At 50.2% G+C, this 21,663-nt stretch overlaps 1 protein-coding gene and 1 long non-coding RNA gene across 5 annotated transcripts; one reads left to right on the top strand and one right to left on the bottom strand.

Moving 5' to 3' along the window:
• Nucleotides 1–5,643: 5,643 nt before the first annotated feature.
• On the top strand, nt 5,644–20,539 carry Mfsd2a (MFSD2 lysolipid transporter A, lysophospholipid). Of its 4 annotated transcripts, none has more exons than XM_039109607.2 (14): nt 5,646–5,897; nt 7,520–7,651; nt 10,332–10,456; nt 15,319–15,457; nt 15,589–15,667; nt 16,155–16,312; nt 16,743–16,833; nt 16,963–17,084; nt 17,247–17,330; nt 17,858–17,941; nt 18,035–18,147; nt 18,487–18,630; nt 18,723–18,899; nt 20,085–20,539. In XM_039109607.2, exons 1-14 carry the CDS (start codon nt 5,811–5,813, stop codon nt 20,146–20,148), a joined length of 1,599 nt encoding a protein of 532 aa, XP_038965535.1. In that variant the 5' UTR covers nt 5,646–5,810; the 3' UTR covers nt 20,149–20,539. The 4 variants fall into 4 exon arrangements, with proteins under 4 accessions (XP_038965537.1, XP_038965535.1, XP_006238854.1 ...); XM_006238792.5 differs by having other exon boundaries at nt 5,646–5,903; nt 7,523–7,651; NM_001106683.1 differs by having other exon boundaries at nt 5,655–5,903; nt 20,085–20,534.
• On the bottom strand, nt 6,568–11,640 carry LOC100909490 (uncharacterized). Its single transcript, XR_001838056.3, has 3 exons — nt 11,445–11,640; nt 10,722–10,871; nt 6,568–7,103 (listed from the first exon to the last, which is right to left on the bottom strand). It is a non-coding gene; the product is annotated as an uncharacterized LOC100909490 (long non-coding RNA).
• Nucleotides 20,540–21,663: the final 1,124 nt, after the last annotated feature.

Here is a 21,663-nt window from a genome sequence, read left to right as displayed (position 1 = left end):
TATATGCTGCCGACCAGGAGCAGGCTGAAGGAAAGAAAGTATCATGAGTTGTGACCTGTAAAGTTTGTTTTGAACATGCACGTTGTCTCACCAGGTTCTCAGGAAGCATTAAGTACAGACAGATAAATAAGACGAGAAGCTGTAACCTGCTCCAAACCGAATATGTAACCAGAAACAGAGCCCTGATGAATCTAAGACCCAGCTGTGATGTTATCTCTTGCCTTTAACCAATATGAATTAAGTTCAAACGTTATCATAAGGTCATGGCATGCCACAGTGGAGATGAGAAACAGCGATCCCACGGCATTGGGCTGTCCAATATGCTATCTGTTCAGATGGATAAAAAAGAACACCGAAGACAGGGTGGGACTCCAGGGACAAGGTGATCACCGTTCCTAGGCAATTAACCCAGTCTAGGCTCTTCCTGCTATGAATTGGTCAAGGCCACTGGAGCAGAGCAGGGCCTCCTTGCAGAACCATGGTGTGATCATGAGGGGGGTATGGGTCTTGGCTAGCCAGGACGGGACAGGTATTGCTCAGGCACTCATCCTATGATCTCCTCTGATGATATCTGAGATCTTGCTCAAGAAACTTTTCACTTGCTCTCATGAGCCCTCAGGGCACCTGGTGTCTTGGCCCCAATCCTGAAGTTTCCCCTGCACTGCCTGCACTGTGTCATGGTCTTAGTGTGGCCTTAGCGTGAGGTAAGGCTGACGTCTTCCAGCTCCTGCTGGTCCTTCATTTTTACATCTCCTCAGCAGTGGGAGTAGGGCTGTCTCTTTTGTCTGGGATTGGGGACCTTGAACTAGTGAGAGTTCAGAACGAGAAGAACCTGAGTTGGAGGCAGGGCCACCAGTTGTCCCAGGGAATCTCTGTGTATCCTTAGTGTTCCTCAGCTTCTCCAGGACTGGGGGTTAGAATCACCTATTGGTAGGCTCAGGAGGCTTTCCTGTGGAGTGGTCCATGGCCTCACGAGAGCAGATGCATCAGTCTTGAGACCTCTCCTGATCCAAAACTGTGCAACCAATATTCCAGGAATTAGCAGCCTAAAGTGACTTCAAGGGCTCTCAGACATTCCTCTCTAAGGAGTCTCTCCCTCTTCCTCCCCCTCTCCCTCGCTCTCTCTTTTGGGATCTTCAAAGATCCCACCTTCTAAGTCTCTGCCCTACCTCTTCTTCACAGGGCAAACAAAGGGACAAGGTCAGAAACAGGTTGAGACATCCCTATCCCAGCATCTACTGTAGGAAGCCCTTGCTCTACGACCTGTCCAGCCCCTATTTTTTTTTAAACGATTTATTTATTTCATGTATATGAGTACACTGTAGCTGTCTTCAGACACACCGGAAGAGGGCATCAATTCCTTTACGGATGATTGTGAGTCACCATGTGGGTGCTGGGAATTGAACTCAGGACCTCTGGAAGAGCAGTCAGTGCTCTTAACCACTGAGCCATCTTTCCAGCCCCTAGCCCCTATCTTTTGACCCTGGCTGTTCCCTACCCAGGATGTAAATTTGCCAGTGATGTGTTGAGCCAAGTATGGGCTTGACCCTTTTCTCCAGAAGTTTGGGTCATAGAACTGTCAGGTCAGGGCTATAGATCAATCTTATCACCCACTAACAGATTGCAGCTACTCTATCTGGCAGCAATAGTATTCAGCAACACTTTCTCTCAACAATAGTGTGCAAGCACCACCTTCCAAGTACTTCTTGCTGACAATCTGCCCCAGGAGATGAGACTCTGTGTCCCATTGGGCCAGAAGCATCATCTTCAGTTATCAGATGTAGTTTAACCATTTTTTTTTTAAGATTTCTGTTGTTGAGGCAAAATTACTCTATAAATCTGGGCTGTAACAGAATTCTCTAGGTAGACCAGGGTGGCCTCAAACTCACAGAGATCTCCCTGCCTCTGCTGGGATTAGAGACAGGCAGTTAGTTACAAGAAAATTTTATCTCTTCCGGCAAAAAGAGCTTTACCGGGTGAGGTTTTGCCCAGTATAGAAGCAATAACAACAACAAGAACGACAGTGAAGCCATTTATACAGCTCTTACAGCCGTGGTTCTCAACCTTCCTAATGCTGAAAACTCTTTAATACGATTCCTTGTGCTGTGGTGACCCACCCCCCCAACATAAAATTAATTTGTTGATACTTCACAACTGTAATTTGGCTACTGTTACGGATTGTAATGTAAATACGCAGGATATCTCATACATGACCCTCAAAGGGGTCACGGCCCCGCAGGTTGAGAACCACTGGCTTACAGTGTGTCAAGCTATTTTAAGCATTTCACTTAATCTTCATATAATTAGGCCAACTCAGTGAGAATAGGGGAGAGAGAGAGAGAGAGAGAGAGAGAGAGAGAGAGAGAGAGAGAGAGAGTGTAGTGTCATGGTGCTCACATGTGGAAGAGGAGTGAGTATACATTCACCCATGTGCACATGTGTGGAGGCCAGAGTCAACATCTTGTGTCTCACTATGGCTTTCTACCTCATTTTTTGAGACAAGACTCTCTCTTTGAAGCTGGGGCGTACTATTTCATCTAGACTGGCTGTCCAGCAAGTGCCTGGGATCTGCCTGCCTCTGCCTGACCGTCGTCCAGTGCAGATGTTACAGACATGAGTTCCCGTGCCTGGCTTTTACATGGGTTGTTGGAGTACACACTTGAGCCCTATATCTGCACAGCAAGCTCTTTCTACCTTCCGAGCCATGTCACCAGCCTCTAATTTTATTTATTTATTTATTTTTCAGTCAGGGTCTCACCAGGTAGCCTAAATTAGCTAGTCTTTTATTTGCTTGTTTGTTTGAGACAAGATTTCTCAGTGTAACAATCCTGGCTGCCCTAGAACTTGCTTTGTACACACAGCTGGACTCCCACTCAGAGATCCACCTGCCTCTGCCTCCCAAGTGCTGGGACTAAAGACGTGCACCCCAACCTGCTAGGCCAGCCAGACTTGAACAATCCTTCTGCCTCAACTCCCTAAGTGCTAGGGTAGCAGGTACGCATCACCATTTCCTGGTAACCAAACTTGGGGCTTTCTGCATGCTAGACCAGGACTCTACCAATGGAACAGTATTCCTATCCCCTCTGGGACCTTTGTGTATATTCTACTTCTCTACTTCCAGAAAGGTCAGGGGGCCCAGAAATTCTCTGGGGAGTACTGAGCAGTGTGGCCTTGCTTGAATGCAGGGAGGTGCAGAGAAACACAGAGAATGTGTGCTCATTTACCCTTAGCTGAAATCCTGGGTTAGGCCCAGAAAGCGGACTGGTGGCTAGGACAGTCCTACTACCGGACGAGTAGCTGCTTGCCCTTAGGGAGAAGTTCTTTCTCTCATGAGAAGATGCCTCTCTTCTTTTAGCCTTGGGTTTAAACATCTATAGAGTGGGGTGATGAAAACACCCCCTTTCGTTGGTGTTAGAGGAGTTCATTCGATGGTATATGCAAAGCAAAAGCTCTTAGCCCTGTACTTGCCTAGCAGATAGTGGGAATTGGATAATTGGGAACTACTGGGTTTGCGATGATTTAGTGTCTCTAGTGCTCCATTACAGAGTTCTGTCCCGGACAATAGGGATAGAAGTTGTGAGAGGAAGCTGGACCCGAATTCAGAGTGGAAGGGAATCGTGGGCAACAGCGCAGGAATTCAAAACAATTTCTACAGGCTGAAGTAAGCAAGATGACATTATTCTGCTGAGAGCTTGACAACAGCACACGAAATAGAGGATGGTGAAGAGACCTGACTTGACCCCAAGCTCTGGTGCAAAGGATCTGAATGGTTTAGTTAACCACACCTAATGGGAACTAATCGCGGGAGAGAAAGGCTCTGGAACCCAGCAGTCTTAGGCTGCATTAACAATGTGTCGTGTCCAGACTGGGGGAAATAATAGGTCTATTGTGCTGGCTTGGTCAGGCCATATCTGGAATCTTGTGTTGCTACACTGACAGACTGGAATCAGGCCAGAAGGGGAACTAGCCCAGCCTCAGCTCCTGAGCTCTTGTGAGAAATGCTTCCTGTACAACTTCTTGTCTCATCCCCCAAACAACGCTACTAGGTAGGTCCCTAGTTTGTACACAAGGAGGTTAACAAAATTGTCCAGAAAGGACTGTATAGCCAGTCCACGGAGGTCCCTGGGTTTTTTTCTGAATGGGCTGGCTCCTCTGGTGCTTGAGCTGACACTTGCTGTAATTTAGTGGGATACAAAAGTAGAAGAGATATATTTTTATTTTCAAGGAGGGCATGATCTGGCTCGATTATTCAGATCACTTATGGAATGCTGCAATTCAAAGAGTGGAGAAGGATTTAGGGCTGGAAGAGACCATACAGGACTCCTTAGATAAATCAAACCTAGAGCAGGGGAGAGAGATAGGGCAATGTCACACAGCTCACAGTGGGGACAGCACGCCTTCTTATGATCTTCACTGTTTCACTTGGCTTGTTTCTGGACAGTGATGTGCTCAGATGAGATCTGCCAGGGCACACAAGGGTGCTGTGGTCACTGTGGGGGAGTCAGATCTCACTATCTCCTCCCTGAAATTTGAAGTAAGAGGGGAAAAAAAGGGAGTCTGACACTGAGAAACACAGGTCTTGTGTAAATGGCCTGTGAGATTCTAAGCAGTAACTTTGCTGCTGAGGAGAGCTGGACTTCACCCAGACTCCCGGGGATCTGGGAAGCCTGGAGTGCTGTTAGCAGAGGTGGAAGAAAAGGCAGTAAGGGCTGTTCTTTGCTGGCAATATTCCGCCCTGTTTAGATGACGGTCCTCCCTTCTTTCAAGGACCACATTCCTCTATTCTCTTTCTCAGAGCTTTTCTTGATTTTTCTCTTTCTTTCTTTCTTTCTTTCTTTCTTTCTTTCTTTCTTTTTTTTTTTTTTTTTTTTGACACAGAGGGCTGTTGGAGTCTTGTATCTCCCAGGGCTTCACACACACAGAGTTCAGCCTTCTGTAATTTATGCTTAACGGCAGAGTAGGAGAGTCATGAGTAAAGACTTAGGAACTGGACAAAACCTTCCTAGCCTGTCTGTGTCCTAACAGCTGCTCTTCTTGTGTCCCCCTTTCCTGGGCTGTAAAATGGGGTTAATAATAGTACCACCCTCAGATGGAGTTCATAAGCACCCAGTGAGATCATGTTAAGCCTGTTAGAAAGCTACCCATAAAAGGCTGCTCTTTATAACTTGAGAGCTCCCCTGCCGGAAAGGGCAGCCACTGGACTTACTAATTTTTCTGTTCCATTGAAAAAAGGCTCCCTAAATATCAAAGGGACGGAGACGGAATTGTCGATCTTGAGACACGAGGAGCATTGATAGTGAAGGTTATAGCCTATGGCCTCAGGTTTGGGGGAGGGGAGAAGCCACCTGACTCCGGATTTTCAAAGGGGCTGATGGGGGTTCAGAAGTCCTGGCCACAGGCTCTACTCAGGGAGAACTCACTCTGGGGGACCTCGGGCAGGTCACTTTCAGGCTGGGGCTTCAGTTTCCTCGGACGAGTCAGGTGGGTTTCTCAGCCTTGCTTAGCTGGTTGGAGCACGCGGTGCGAGTTGCCGGCTTTGAGAACGTGGCTGAGCAGCGAGGCTCTCCGCCAGACAAGAGGGGCAGGCGCGTGCAGGGATTGGCTAGAGGCGCAGGACCGAACCTTTAAGAGGCGCGGAGGGGGCGTGCAAAGGAGTTTTCCTCGCCGGCGTTGCTGGTTTGCTAAGAGCTAGCGAACAGAGAGAGTAGTAGCTGCGGCTGCGCCTAGGACCGGAGCCTCAGGAGAGTGCCGGCCGGCAGAACACTAGAGCATCCCGGCGTCCGGGTCCCAGGCGGCGTGGCCCGCGGGTCATGGCCAAAGGAGAGGGCGCCGAGAGCGGTTCCGCGGCGGGGCTGCTCCCCACCGGCATCCTCCAAGCCAGCGAACGACCAGCCCAGGTGAAGGTGAGGTCCCGAGAGGAGGGCAAGGGGTGGCGGGCCGGGGATATGGGCATAGGGGCGTCGGGGGTTAGATCTGGCCTTGGGACACTTGAAAGTAACAGGATACAGTGAAGCTTGGAAAAAGGAGAGTCCAGGGAGTGCGCAGGGACCGGGGAGTGATGGAGAAAGTCTGAAGTCCCTTTGCATACCCCTACAATGGGTTTGCGCCAAGCGCGGCGCCGGCAACTCCACACGGCGTGGGGCTCTCCCCAGCGCTCTAGGTTCTACCGTGCTGAGCCACGCTAGTTTCCCTCCCTAGATCTGAAGAGACCCCAGAAATCTGAGGGTCCTCTTGGTTCTCCATCTCTCACCACCCCCACCCTCATGCTTTAACTCTGAGGAGGGCCACTCAAGTTCATTCATAAGAACAAGGGCTCTGCTCTTAAAGGAGCCGCAGACCGAAAGCGTTTGTGTGGCTGAGTGTTCACATGCACAGAGCTCCGCGTGTCTCAACTCTCTCTCTCTCTCTCTCTCTCTCTCTCTCTCTCTCTCTCTCTCTCTCTCTCTCTCTCTCTCTCTCTCTCTCTCTCTCTCTCTCTCTCTCTCTCTCTCTCTCTGACCCGTTCTAGCTCTTTGAATCTATTTCACCACACCATTCCGCCCCAGGAAAGGGATCTCTGACAATGTATTTAATTGGGAGGTGCTTAACTTTTCCTTTTAGTTTTATTAACTGTTCTTGGAAGAAGCGAGTAGGCAATTATGCTGTTACCATGTATGAGTAATCTCTACTTTCCCTGGGCAACCTCAGCCTCCCCGAGTGCTCCACCCGGAGAAGGCTGAGCCCTGCACCTGGAACCCTTTTTGCCCCTCTCCAAGGTCCCCTAGGAGCTGGAAAGGGTGCGTGTTAGGCAGATGGATGGTAGGACTGCTCAAGGGTTTGCCTGGAGCTGAAGACTCCCCACAGGGGCCGGGGAACTTTGAGACAGATTGAAAGAACAGCTGTGGATGCGGCCGGCTGGGCTGGTTCCCCCGCCGCTCTGGTGCTCTCTCATCCAGTAGGCAGGTGGATCCTCGCTGCTGCGGGGCGTCAGGGAGGGAGCTTGGGCTGGGCTCCGGCAACTTGGCAGCAAGAGGATTTTCAGGTTGTGACAGCTAGTGCCAGGTAGGGACAGGTCCAGTGCTACAACATGCTCTTTGTGGGTAACTTGGAAAGGAGCTGAGGGCCTAGAAGAAGATATTTATTATTTATTTGTTTGTTTGTTTACTTGAGACAGGGTTTCTCTTTGTATCCCTGGCTGTTCTGGAACTGGCTCTGTAGACCAGGCTGGCTTCAAAGTTAGGGATTCTGCCTGGCCCTGCCTCCCAAGTGCTGGTGCCACTACATCTGGCCTCGGAGATCTTTAAAGATGGAGGGTGATAGGTTTCCTCAGTCAGGGGGTGGAGGGATGAGTCTGGGTTTAAGGGCAACTTCCTTTAGGGTAGGGGAAGTGAGATTTCCCTAGGTGGGAGCTGGACAAGGTAGAACTGTTCCTCTTGGCCGAGCTGGCTGGAGAAATAAAGGTCTGTTGCCTCTGGCACCTTTTTAGGTTGGAGGCCAGAATCCTGTGCCTATTTTTCATTTTCTTTCTTTCTCGTTCCAGAAGGAACCAAAAAAGAAGCAGCAACTGTCCATTTGCAATAAGCTTTGCTATGCGGTTGGAGGGGCCCCATACCAGTTGACCGGCTGCGCGCTGGGATTCTTCCTGCAGATCTACCTGTTGGATGTGGCTAAGGTGAGTAACCGGCCATCTACCGGCTTCTCCGTTAGCCAGAGGTGAGGACTGATAGGCTCTTGGTAGGATCACTCAGTTTCCCTCAGTGGTAAAACAGGACCAGAACACATTCCTTGGCTACCACTCAGGATCACAGTGGATGGGAAAAAAGGCCTTAGGAAGTGTGCGGGAGGGGAGTCTACCTGCCCCAGGAACCATAGCTGGCAGCTCTTCCTTGCCCAGCAGGGGCAATAGAGGGAGCTTGGCGGAATAGGCAGTGGCTGTGGGACCCGTTAGTGACGCTGTTCTTAGAAGAGACTGGCACACCATGTCCCTGGCTGGAAGACAGTCAGCTGGCTTGGCTCAGGGTTTAGTGGGTGTTGCCGTTGCTAGGCTGATGGGAGCACTGTATCTCACCTTCACGTGAGGAGCGGCATCTCAATGATGGGTAGGGGAAACCTGAAGGTGCAGGCAGATGTGAAAGTGTCTAGGGACTAGGGGGTCTCTGATGGAGAGGGGTAGTTTGGGTGAAGCAGAGCTCCTGTAAGTACTTTGAGAAGCCTTGGCCAGCAGCCTGGCATCCAAAGAATTCGCCCTGTCTGGATGAGAGAGTGGGAGACTGAGTAACCATGGCTCCGCCGTGCCCTCACTGGCTCTTTTCCGTGTAGCATCTCTGGGCAAGTGAGGGAGGCATATTAGTTTCCATTTGCAGGTGTGGAACACTGAGCCCCAGAAAGGACAGAAGACTCATTCAGTAGCTAGGTTTCAAACAGTTCCCATGGCTGGGTCCCAAGCGGGTTATGAATAAGAGGAACCTGCAGTTGAGTATAAAATGGGGTTACAATAAGTGGGGAGAGGACAGGGTGCAGGGTACAGTGTGGGAAGGCTGCCAGCTTTCCAGAGCAGGGTTGTGACAACTGGATACGGGGCACATGCCTGTTATCCCGGCACTTAAGAGGTCAAGACCAGAGGATTGAGATTCAAAACCAGACTGAGACTCTGTCTCAAAAACAAAGTTGAAAGAAAAAAAAAAAATCAAGGTTTTATGGATGATGTTGAAGCTAGATCCTAACGTGTTTGGAAAGTACGAGATGGATTGAGTAAATAGTGACAGGAACACTTTCTAAAAATCATCTAGAGGGCAGGCATAAAGCCACACATCTGTAATCATCTAGGGAGCAGGCATAAAACCACACATCTGTAATCCCAGCACTTGCAAGTTAGACCAGCTAGGCCTACTTGCCAAGTTCTAGACCAGTCAAGACTACAAATGAGTCTCCCTACACACACACACACACACACACACACACACACACACACACACACACAGTGTCAGGGTGGAGGGAGTCACTGGAGAGATTGCTTCATGGTTAAGAGCTCACTGCTTTCTTGGGGCTGGGGATTTAGCTCAGTGGTAGAGCGCTTGCCTAGGAAGCGCAAGGCCCTGGGTTCGGTCCCCAGCTCTGGAAAAAAGAAAAAAAAAAAAAAAAAAGAGCTCACTGCTTTCTTAGAGGGACTGAGTTGTGAGTAACCAAGCCAGGCCACTCACAACCACAACTGGCTGTAACTGCAGCTCTAGGGAAGCCAATGCTTCTAGTTTCCAAGGCTTCTGTACGGGTTGGAACAAACCCCAACACACTATCACATGGTTTAAAATAGTAAAATGAACTCTAAGGAAAAGAAAGATGGGAGAGAACATTTCATGTTCCTTTTTCCATACGCAGGGCAAAGCTTGGCCTCATAAAAACACGACAACCCATAACTCTCATACACATGGGGAAACTGAGGCTTACTGTGACGGCCCAGGGAACAAATACTAGCTCTGTTGTTATCAGGTGGCCAGGGGCTCAGAACTGTCAGAGAGAAGGAGTGAAATGATTCTATGGCCAGTGTTTGATGAGCTGTTTCTAAGTGCAGCAGAGGAAAGGAAAGATCTAGAAAAGCTTCCAACACAGTCCTACTCCAGGTATCAGAGAAATGCTGTGATGTGGCCACCATCCTCTTCCTCTTCCTCTTCCTCCTCATCACCACATTGCGTTTTTTTTTTTTTTTTTTTTTTTTTTTTTTGGAGACTGGGTTTCTCTATGTAGACTTGACTGTCCTGGAACTCACTATGTAGACCAGGCTGGCCTTGAACTCACGGAGATCTTGCTTCTACCACAGAGATCTTGCAAGCGCCACCACATCCAGCTACTGCTGTCATAATTGTTTATCACAGTGTGGGAGAACTGACCCAAGAGCTCATTCATTCTAGCGAGCATGCTACTACTGAGCTAAAGCCCTGCAGCCGCTATTGTCATTATTAAGAAAGGGAGTGGGGTTGGGGATTTAGCTCAGTGGTAGAGCGCTTGCCTAGGAAGCGCAAGGTCCTGGGTTCGGTCCCCCAGCTCCGGGGGGGGGGGGGGGGGGGGGGGAGAAAGGGAGTGAAACCAAGTGGTGGCGCACACCTTGAATCCCAGTGCTCCACAGGCAGAGGCAGGCGGGTCTCTGAGTTCGAGACCAGCCTGGTCCACAGAGCGACTTCTAGGACAGCCAGGGTTCCACAGAGAAACCCTGACTCGAAAAAAAGAACTGTGTGAAAATGTTTAAGATCCAGGCGGGAGCAGTGCAAGGTCTCGGTGGCCTGGCTGTGGCCGTGAGGGATGGATGTCCCGCTAAGGCCAATGAATGAAGGCCATCTTCTGCTTCTTCCCCATGGCAGGTGGAGCCACTCCCTGCTTCCATTATCCTTTTCGTGGGCCGAGCGTGGGATGCCTTCACTGACCCTCTCGTGGGCTTCTGCATCAGCAAGTCCTCCTGGACCCGCCTGGGCCGCCTCATGCCCTGGTAAGTGGAGACCCTCCTTCCAGGTGCAGAAAGCCAGGCTTCTTGTGTTTCTTCCCTGCAGTCCTCCATCTCTCGTCACAGGTTGGGATTGACAGGAAGGCATGACACAACAGCTCAAAGGTGTTGAAACCTCAACCCAAAGCTTCGGCTGCCCCAGGCATAGGCATTGGGACACCTAGACAGTTCATTTTGGGGTTGGCCAAAGTGCTAAGTTAGTTCCCTCCCCCAGCTTAGGCCTCATGCTGCCTGAGGCCCACTCACTCACCTTGGTGAGACTGGAATCCTCACTTCTGCCATTCTTTGCAAGCAGAGATAGGTAGGTCTTCAGAAGCAATAGAGAGGCTACCTGGGTTTGAATGGCAGCTTCACCACTTAAGCTGTGCAGTCTCAAGTGGGTTACTGAACATCTCTGAACCTTAGGTAAAATGGAGGTATGGTGAGGACGTTAATATGTAAAGCGTTCAGAAGACCCCCTGGCGGGTATTGATACACAAGTTGACATTCCTTCAGGGTAGTTAATGGAAGGACAAGGGAAGGGGCGATACTAAGGATGGAATTGCCGACCCATCCCAAAGCATTGAGTGAGGGACTATTTTTTCCCTTGGCTTTATTCCGCTTCGGCCTGTGGGGCAAGGTTGGGGGAAGGCAGTTGCCATAGATCAGACAGTGATGGAGACATACAAGACAGGCCAAGCCGGGGCTCTGGTTCCCTCCAGGACATCCTGCTTCAGGAGGTGGGGGGGTGTACCCCTTTCATCTCCAGCCCATCCAAGCTTAAGTGGGCGCCTTCCTGCCCCAGGGGCGCCCATACCTGGTCTCCGGCCTTCAAAGCCCTTTCAGCAGCCTCTGCACCTCCACAGTTTCCTTTCCCACGAGGCCCCCCACCCACCCCAATCCTGCCAGCCCCTGGCAAAGACCCAGCTTGGAGCCTTTGATCCAGGCTTCATGGCCAAGGGGGTGAAGGGGAGGGTAGGAGAGCCTCCTTTACCTGGGCAAGCTGCTTAGAGATTCAGCTTGTGCGACTTGGCCCTGTGCCGGCTTCTTGGCAGCTGGTGGAGGGCGGGGCCCTGCTCCCACATCGCCTCATGAGACCCAGCCAATAGGAGGCCGCGGCCTGAAGCGCAGCGGCACAGGGTTACTCCCAGTCACACTGGGTTCCTGTTCACTGTTCAGCTGCCTGTCTCTGAGGATGGAGTGTTTGAGGAAGGCTGAGGAGGAGCCCTGTTCTCTAAGGAGACAACGTGGAGGGGTGGAAGGAGGAGGAGGGCAAGCAAGGCCTCCTTGTGGGAGAGAGATCTGAGGACTCTCGATAGGTCAGTGTGACAGCTCTTCCAGGAAAGTTGCTAGGTCCTCTTAGGTTGCTTTCTGGGTGGCAAGTGCTTGGGTATGTGTCAGAATAGGCATCGGATGACTCACAGGCCAAGGGGCCATTGTGTTCATGGCATCCCAGGTTGCACCTTCTAGGCATGTAGACAAAAAAGAGTTTGGCTTTGTCAGGGTTGGCTAGTGTTAGCCCTACCCACCTCTCCTTCCAGGCATTGGGGCGTTAGGGTAGTTCCTCCTTCAAACCACAAAGATGGTGACATTCTCTCTCCCAGGAATTCCTAAGGCTTACCTGTGAGATCCTGTCAGCAGGTTCACACAGAGAGGTTGAGATGCAGGAGCACCTAAGGTTGGTTGATCACCAGGCATTATCCACGTGTGGCCCTGGCCTGTAGTAGTTCCCGAAGGAAGGCCACTTCTCCCGTTGAGCCCTCCTGCTGTGATCAGCAAACACTTAACGTCCTGAGTACTGTTCAACATTTTTCTGTCAACTCATTAAGACTCAACCCTACTTCAACCCACAGATGGGAAGTCCTTGCACTAGCTGTGAGGTCTCCCATTTTCTGCATGTTATCTCCTAATTCCATTTCTCTTGCTCACTATCCTCCAACCCACGGGGCCGGCTGTTCATCCTCCTGCCTGAGGACCTTTGCACTGACTGTTCCCCCGACTGAGGCCACACTTGCCTCAGAGATCTGCAGTGCTGACTCCCTGACCCCATCCACGTCACTTACCGTCTCTCAGCCAGCTGTGAACTGTACCCTCAGTCTCGTGTCTACTTATTCCCTTCTTTTCTCCATAGTACGCGTCGCCTGTTAACACGTTATCATGACTGTTTCCATGACAACGGCAAAACATCTATAGCATGGCATTTGCCTTATTTATGCATTTATTTGTGGTAGAACTGAAACTCGGGGCCTTGCACATGCCAAGCAAGTGTTCTATAGCCCTGAGGTTTGTTTGGTTTTGTTTTTTGAAGACAAGGTTTCATGCAGCCCGGGATAACCTCCACTTCCTGACTCTCTATTTCTTTTTTTTTTTTTAATATTTTATTTATTTATTATATATGAGTACCCTGTAGCTGTCTTCAGACACACCAGAAGAGGGCATCGGATCCCATTACAGATGGTTGTGAACCACCATGTGGTTGCTGGGAATTGAACTCAGGACCTCGGGAAGAACAGTCGGTGCTCTTAACCACTGAGCCATCTCTCCAGCCCGACTCTCTATTTCTTAAGTGCCCAGATTAGAGTCATGCGCCAACACCTCCTGGGAAACCCTCGTTTGTTTTGTTATTTGGACAGGGTCTCACTATGCAGCCCTGGCTGCACTGCAGTTTCTTATGTAGAGTGGTATGGTCTTAAACTCACAGAAATTAACCCGTGTCTGCCTCTTGAGTAGAGGCAGGGAGATCCCTGAGTTTGAGGCCAGCCTGGGCTATGTGGAAAGACTCTGTCTCAAAAACAAGCAAGCAGACAAACAAAAACAAAAAACAAACCAGAAGAGATTATAGTGTGTGAATGTTTTGCTTGTGTGTATGTCTGTGCCTGGTGACTGGGGATATTAGGAGAGGGTGTTAGACCTTTTGAAATTGGAGTTATGAATGGTTGTGAAGAACCGACTAGGGCAAGTTCCTGGACCGAAATCTTGAGCAAGGAGCATGAGGTCAGACTCTGAGTCTCATGCATATCTTTCCTGGAGCAAGAATCCCAGGGAAGGGGGTGGTCCCAGCCCCTATCTCAATACTATGTCGGTACCGAGAACTGAACCTAGATCTTATGCCAGAACAAGTGCTCCTAACTGCTGAACCACCCACCCCACCAACCCCCTGTGCCCTTCATGTAGAAAACAAACAACAAACAACAAAATCGTATCTCACCATGTAGCCCAGATTGACTTTGAACTCAGGTCTTTTTGCTTAAGTCTCTCGGATGTGGGATTACAGGGCACGTCACCATGCCTACCTCTTTGTAAACTTTTAAGGTGTCCAGCAAAGTAGCATTAAGCGTAGCCACATCTTTGTGTGACCTTCTACCCCAAAACTTTTTGTTGTTGCTGTCCTTTTGAGACAGGGTCTCTCTGTATAGCTCTGGCTGTCCTGGAACTCCCTCCAGGCTAAACTTGAATTCAGAGATCTGCCTGGGGCTTGCTGAATGCTGGGATTTAACGCTTGTGCCTTCACCACCTAGCTCATCTCCATAGTATTTTCTTTTCCAACCCAAACTTTGAGTTCATTGTAAGATAATCCCTACTCCTTCCTCCCCCTGTCAACCACTATTTTTTGGGTGAGGGTGGGGTTCTGGGAGGATATATCGGGGTGCATATGTGTAGGTTAGGAGACAACTTGATTCTGTCTTATGGGTCTATGAATTTGAACTCATGTCGTTGGCCTAGCAGTTGACAAATCTTGCAGGGTCATGTCTAAAACTGGAGATTTGGCTACGCCTCTATAAAGTAACTGTGCAATATTTGTCTCTCAGGAACAGTCATAATCCACATGGCCATGAGGCCACGTGGCCATTCTGTGTTGTAGCATGTGTCAGGATTTTTGTTTTTACGGTTGAATAACACGTAACTTTTGTTGTTTATCAGCTAGAATGTGAGTTTTACAAGAACAATGGTGTCTTCTTCACTGATGCATCTGCAACAGTCAGAATAGTTCCTAGCACATAAGCACATCTCATAAATATTTAGGTAAATGTTGAATGTAGGCAGCGTACCGTTTTTTATTTTAATTTTACACGTGAGGAAATGAGTCTCAGAGAAGTTAAATAACTCACCCAAGACTAAGTTTTTATAGTTAGTGACAGACTCAGAAAGTGTAACTCAAAGCTTCCTTCTTCTTTGAATATTTATTTTGTGTGTGTATGTGCACACACACATACATGTGGAGGCCGGAGGACAGCTTGTGGGAGTTGGTTTCCTCCTTTCTACACGCGTGTTTCAGGGATAAATCTCAGCTTGTCAGGCCAGGTAGCAAGCAGTTTACCCACTGGCCATCTTGCTAGCCTGAGGCCTTCCTTTTAACCTTTGCACTTTGCTTCCTATGCTAACGCTGGAAAGTTGATCCACCTTGAGGAGTCATTATTTCTCATGGTAGTTTGGCCAGACATTTGTCCTCTACCCTCCACGTCTGTGACTGAGTCCCATCCTCTTCCGTGGCCCCTTTCTCCTTTACCTGAAGTTGGCCCTCCCACCCACTCCAGCTTCCGTGTGTGTGTGTGTGTGTGTGTGTGTGTGTGTGTGTGTGTGTGTAAGTGACACATGGAGGGTTGAAGAAAGGCGCTGGGACCACCTCCTTACATGGGATTCTTGCTCCAGGAAAGATGAGACTCAGAGTCTGACCTCATACTCCTTGCTCAAGATTTTGGTCCAGGAATTTGCCTTAGTTGGTTCTTCAGGCATGGCCATCAACCTCTTTCTCCAAGGCTCTGGGTTGGTAGGACTCAGACTTCCTCCTCTGTTGATGGGCACCTGTAGAACAGACCTGGGCTCTTAGAATTCTCTATCGTCCACTCAGACCCCTTTCCCTCCCTCAGGATCATCTTCTCCACTCCTCTGGCCATCATTGCTTACTTTCTCATCTGGTTTGTGCCTGACTTCCCATCAGGGACAGAAAGTTCGCACGGGTTCCTTTGGTACCTGCTTTTCTATTGCCTCTTTGAGACACTGGTCACGGTGAGTGTGGGCCCCTCCCCTTGGTACCTTGGTGAGGGGCAGGGGCAAGGGTAGGCCCAAGGTGGTGGGGTGGTGGGAGTGTTTGCATGTCTCATCCATCTAACCAGCTGAGAGCTTCTCTTCCACAATAGTGCTTCCACGTTCCCTACTCAGCGCTCACCATGTTCATCAGTACCGAGCAGAGTGAGCGTGACTCCGCCACTGCCTATAGTAAGTCCCTCCCCCAGCATCCTGGCTCCTGCCTGCTCCTGCTCCCCCCCACCCCGGTCCCCACTAGACTTTGTGGGTCTAGTTCTTTGCTCTACTCCTGAGTGTGTGTGTGTGTGTGTGTGTGTGTGTGTGTGTGTGTGTCTGGGATGAACCCCTCTTCCTCTGTCCCCTTTCTCTGTGACTCTGGGGTTTCAACCCAGAGCCTTGTGCCTGCCAAGAAGTCACTTAACCATCAAGTTATATCCCTAGTCCATGAAAGCATGTTAAAAAGAACTCACTTCCTTTATCACTCAAGTGAGACCCAGAGAGGTACCGGGACTAACCTGAAGGTCACCCAGAGAAAGGCCATGAGAGCAGGCTGAAATGTCATCTGCCCTGCCCCCTAGTCCAACTTACCTGGAGCTAAGAGTGGCTTCCAGCCATCCGACCTTCCTCCCTGGGCCTATGGGCAATGAGGCCCTTCTGAAAAGACCTCTTCCCTGCCTAGGGATGACTGTGGAGGTTCTGGGCACAGTGATAGGCACAGCGATCCAAGGACAAATTGTGGGCCAAGCCAAGGCACCTTGTCTCCAGGACCAGAATGGCTCTGCAGTGGCCTCAGAAGTTGTCAATCGTACCCAGAGCACTGCCTCCCTCAAAGAAACGGTGAGACCCCTGGTAGGGCAGGGATTTGGGAAGACAACAAATGGGGTGCTTTGCATTTATTCTTCAAGCAGTAATAGTAGCTGGTGTTTATCAGCTAGTGGGCATTTGGTAAATGTAAATATTAGGCCATACATATACCCACTTTACAGATAAGGAAAGTGAGGCCTGGGAGGCCAAGTCACTTGCCCAGGGTCCCAGTGAGATGTGGGAAGACTTGGGCTGTGGGTTTACACCCTACATAGTCTGGCTGTGTAACATTTTGTATACTTGGACTTGGCCCAGCCTTGGGAAGCAGCAGCAGGTCCAGGATGACCCTCCTGGTTCACAGATGGAGACAATGAGGCCCCCACAGGAGAAAAGGCCTGGCCTGAGATCGTGGAGTGGGGCTGCTGGGATGAGATCAGACTGACCCTGTCTCTGTATGTCATAGCAAAATGCATACCTGCTGGCAGCAGGGATCATCGCCTCCATCTACGTCATCTGTGCCGTCATTCTGATTTTAGGCGTGCGGGAGCAGAGAGGTGAGAAGAAGCATGCCGGGAAGGGTTCAGTCCACAGCTCTGGGGAGCAGTAGTCCCCTTCTGCCTGCTCACCAGGCTTTGGCGGGGACATCAGCGATAATCAGGGACATTATCCTTTCTGATCCCTAGAACCCTACGAGGCCCAGCAGGCCGAGTCAATGCCCTTCTTTCAGGGCCTCCGGCTGGTTATGAGTCATGGCCCCTATGTCAAGCTCATTGCCGGCTTCCTTTTTACCTCCCTGGCTTTCATGGTGAGTGGGGGCCTGAGATGCTCATCCCAAGAGTACATCTATGGGGTGGGGGTTAGAGAAGATTGGGGCTGTGGTGAAGCTAAGGGGCAGGCAGGTTGGAGGGGGCAAATAGAGGCCTCTGGGATCCCCGAGTCACCTTTTTTTTTCATTTCCATGCCCCAGCTGGTAGAAGGTAATTTTGCCTTGTTCTGCACCTACACCTTGGGCTTCCGGAACGAGTTCCAGAACCTCCTCCTGGCCATCATGGTGAGTACAGGACATAAGGTTAGCTCATGATGTCTATGTCTAGACGGTTCCTTGAGCCCCAGAGGATACCTTCAGGGTGCTTCCTAGTCATGAAGGGATGAGGGAGGTTTCCCTGGATCTCACGCACAGTCACTTAGGGAGGGCTATGAAAGAAGAGGGTTCGAGGCTGGGTGGTTAGACACGACGGTCCATTAAAAACAAGGATGTCGGGGCTGGGGATTTAGCTCAGTGGTAGAGCGCTTACCTAGGAAGCGCAAGGCCCTGGGTTCGGTCCCCAGCTCCGAAAAAAAGAACCAAAAAAAAAAAAAAAAAAAAAAAAAAAACAAGGATGTCAACCACTGTGATCAGCTTTGCATTCAGAGTTAATGAAAAGATGGGGGGACCGCTCACTCTCTGCTCCCCTGGGAAGCCATCAGACATGCCTGGTGACTCCACAGGCCATGGCTGGCCCGGGAGCATGTTCTGGGGCCTGCAGTGGGGAGGAGGTCTCTGCCACAACGCACCCTCCTTCACCTTGTTGCTCACAGCTCTCGGCCACATTCACCATCCCCATCTGGCAATGGTTCCTAACCCGGTTTGGCAAGAAGACGGCTGTATACGTTGGGATCTCTGTAAGTGGGGCTCAAAGGGTAGAGATATCTGGGGATGGGGGAGTTACAGATGGGAACCTCCTAGGTGACCCACCTTCTTGCACTCTGTTCCAGTCTGCAGTTCCTTTTCTCATCTTGGTGGCCCTCATGAAGAGTAATCTAATCGTCACTTACGTGGTGGCCATAGCAGCTGGTGTCAGTGTAGCAGCTGCCTTCTTACTACCATGGTAGGTTATGTAGAGGCTCACCAAGTATATTCCCCAGCCAACACTCTCCAGCCGGGGCGAGCCCCTTGGTGCCTTTGCCTCCTGCCTTTCTATGGGTCTGGGATGAGGTGGGTCTGCTTGATACAGTTAGAGGTTGCAAACTACGAAACACCTAGCTTGTCTTCTCTTGGCCAAGCAGAATGTCCAAACCGGGACTCATCTTGATAGATGGGGCCTGTAGAGCTATCCCATCCCTTCAAGCTCCCGGAGGACAGTTGCTGCTCATTGGCCTGGATACCATATGGGCTGCTGGTAGCTTGGTGAGGGTGACTCGGGGCTGTCACCACCCACTCTGCATAGGTCCATGCTGCCTGATGTTATCGATGACTTCCACCTGAAACACCCTCACTCCCCTGGCACGGAGCCCATCTTCTTCTCCTTCTATGTCTTCTTCACCAAGTTTGCCTCTGGAGTCTCACTGGGTGTCTCTACCCTCAGTCTCGAGTGAGTTGCCTGTGAGTCTTGGGCAAGGCTGGGGACAGGGGTAGGGTCCAGGCACTCCATCCTCACCACCCCTTATGCACTGGGTCCCACAGCTTTGCTAAGTACCAGACGCAGGGGTGCTCCCAGCCAGAAGAGGTCAAGTTTACACTGAAGATGCTGGTGACCATGGCTCCTATCATCCTCATCCTGCTGGGCCTGCTGCTCTTCAAGCTGTACCCCATTGATGAGGAGAAGCGGCGACAGAACAAGAAAGCTCTGCAGGCTTTACGGTGAGAGGCGTGCGTGCGTGCATGCGTGCGTGCATGCGTGCGTGCATGCGTGCGTGCATGCGTGCGTGCATGCGTGCGTGCATGCGTGCGGTCAGTCAGTATAGGTTCTCAACCAGTGCTGCTGCTTAACAGACATAGATAATTCTTAGCTACATGGAACAGGCTGGTTTGTTTTGTTTTGTTTGTTTTTTGTTTTATGTTTATTTGTTTGTTTGATTGGTTTTTTGTTTTTCCACACAGTTTCTCTGTGTAGCCCTGGCTGCCCCGGAATTCAGTCTGTAGACCAGACTAGCCTCAAACTTACATAAATCTGCCTGCCTCTGCCTCCCAAGTGCTGGGATTAAGGTTATGTGTCACCACTGCCCTGCCCAAGAAACACTTTCTAAGTACCCAGCACTGTGGTAGGAAAAAGCAAGCAAGCAAACGCAAAATGGCTGGGCGTAATGGCGCACACCTTTAATCTCATGCTCAAGGAGGCAGAGGCAGGTGGGTCTTTATGAGTTCGAGACCAGCCTGGACTACACTAGGGTAGTCGGGGTTATGTAGAAAGACCCCGTCTCTAAAGAGAAAACCAAACTTGCTGTCCTGAAGGAGCTCGTGTTTACAAGTATACCTCCAGGACCCCCTAGTATTCCACAGTCTATCCCACGGCAGCTGAGCTGTTCTGTTGTTCTATTTTTAGAGGCAGGGTCTCATTTAGCTCAGGCTGGAATCAAGCTAGCTGTTTCATCACCAACACAACTGACCTGGGTTTGCCTCCTAAGTGCGGGATGACAGCCACCCCCATGGCAAGATTCTTAGGATTCCTATCCTACACAAGTTTAGCGAGGAACCATGGATAAGGTTTAGAATTCTGCCCTGTGTTCTAGCTGCAACCTGTATTCTGTTGCCTTCCTGGCATACAGGCCCTCTGCCGTGGCCGGGGATGATAGGGCAGGGTGGAATGATTCACACCGCTTTGTCAGCCAGCTAGAGCCAGTGGCTGTCTGACGTTTTGTGGTGCCCTTCGTCCAGCGGGAACAGCAACCAGCAGTTTCTAGGCAGACGGTGGGTGTGAGTAAACTGTCCTGTGGTTTACACAAGACTGACAGCTGGCTTGGACTCCAGGGCCAAGATTCCTCAGGCAGGTGGCAGCGGAGCGGGGTGAAGATGCTTCTTCTAACCCATCTTCTCTTGCTCTTGCAGAGATGAAGCCAGCAGCTCAGGCTGCTCGGATACAGACTCCACAGAGCTGGCCAGCATTCTCTAGGACTTGCCGGGTTGCCTGAAGCCACCGCACAAAGGACCTGGGGCACCAGGTAGCATTAGGGCATGGGATCTTTTTGCCCTTGCACTGAGCAGCTGTTCTTCCTATGTCAAGACAGGGACCAAGGACTGGAGGGTGAGCAGCCCAGGACATCTGTGCTCACTGCTGGGCTGGCCGTTCTGTAAACTCCTCACTGCCCGCCCATGGGCCAAGCCCTAGGGCTGCTACTGTGAATATGCCAAGGACTGACTGGGCCTAGCTCGGAACACTAATGTAGAAACGTTTTATACAGAGACTAATTAATAACTTAATGACTATGTATATAGGGATGTGTGTATGTATATGTCTGTGAGGTATTAATGTTATTAATTTTCATAAAAACTGGAAACAAAAAGTTGCCTGCTTCTATTTGTGTTCTCAGCCATCCATGGAGCCATTTGTGATAAGACCCAGATAGTCAGTGGGCACACAAAGCCACAGGTGCCAGTGAGTGGGACAGTGTGTCTGATAAAAGCCTTGGCTAACATTCACTCTATACCAGGAGGCAGAGGCAGGCAGGTTTCTGAGTTCAAGGCCTCGTCTATACAGAGTGAGATCCAGGATAGTCAGCCATGGCTACACAGAGAAACCCTGTCTCTAAAAACTATAAAAGAAAAAAAATAAGGAAAGAGAAAGAAAACCCAAGCTAAAGAGGAAGTGGCTATAGTCGAATAGCAAAGACTGGTGTAAGTGAAACTCTATGTTAGCAGTTTAACCACCGCTCTCCATGGCCCTGTGAGTGAGAAAGGCTAAGAAAACAGCGAGCCACGGTGGTTCTGCCAGTCACTGCATGTATACCCGAGTCTGTGGGGCTAGGCGTGCTGGTTGGGGGTGTGTAGTGTCACTGGAGTCCTGTCATTATCTTTCCACAACTGTTGTCAATAATGCCGAAGGATGACACTGCCCAGCTCTGGTGGGAGAAGGCCCAGTTAAAGTGCTTGTCCCATTCAAGTTACTCTTGTTTACACCATCTTATACGCTCCTGAGAGCTTAATAGTTGGCTCTTAGAAGTTCAGAAGGCTCACCCTACTCTACCACTGCATTGCACACACCCAAGTCAGGCTCCAAAACCACAGGGAAGTAAAGCAGGAAGGACCAGGAGTGACTAGTCCAACTACCTGGGTTTGTGCACAGAAAAACAAGAACCTGAGAGAAGGGCTAGGACGATTCGGGATGACTTTGCCCTTGAGTTTGGGCCCCCTTGTCACGGATAAACTCCTTCTGGTAATTTCCATGGAGTGTTTCTAACAGGCACTGTTCTATGGATTCAAAAATACTAACTCATTTCATCAGGAGCTCCCTACAAGGAAGGTACTGTTATTATTCTCCTTTACAGATAAGGAATCCAAGGCATGGGGAAGTTAAGAGACAAGACAAAGGTCATTAATAAGTGGATGGGTTGATGTAAGTCCAAGCCATTTGGCCCAGCCCCTCTAATCACTACTTTAATCATGAATAGTTAGTTCCTACCAGACCAGT

Source organism: Rattus norvegicus, chromosome 5 (genome assembly GCF_036323735.1).
Source record: "Rattus norvegicus strain BN/NHsdMcwi chromosome 5, GRCr8, whole genome shotgun sequence".
NCBI classification, from domain to species: Eukaryota; Metazoa; Chordata; class Mammalia; order Rodentia; family Muridae; genus Rattus; species Rattus norvegicus.
This window is presented reverse-complemented; position numbering and strand designations above follow the sequence as displayed.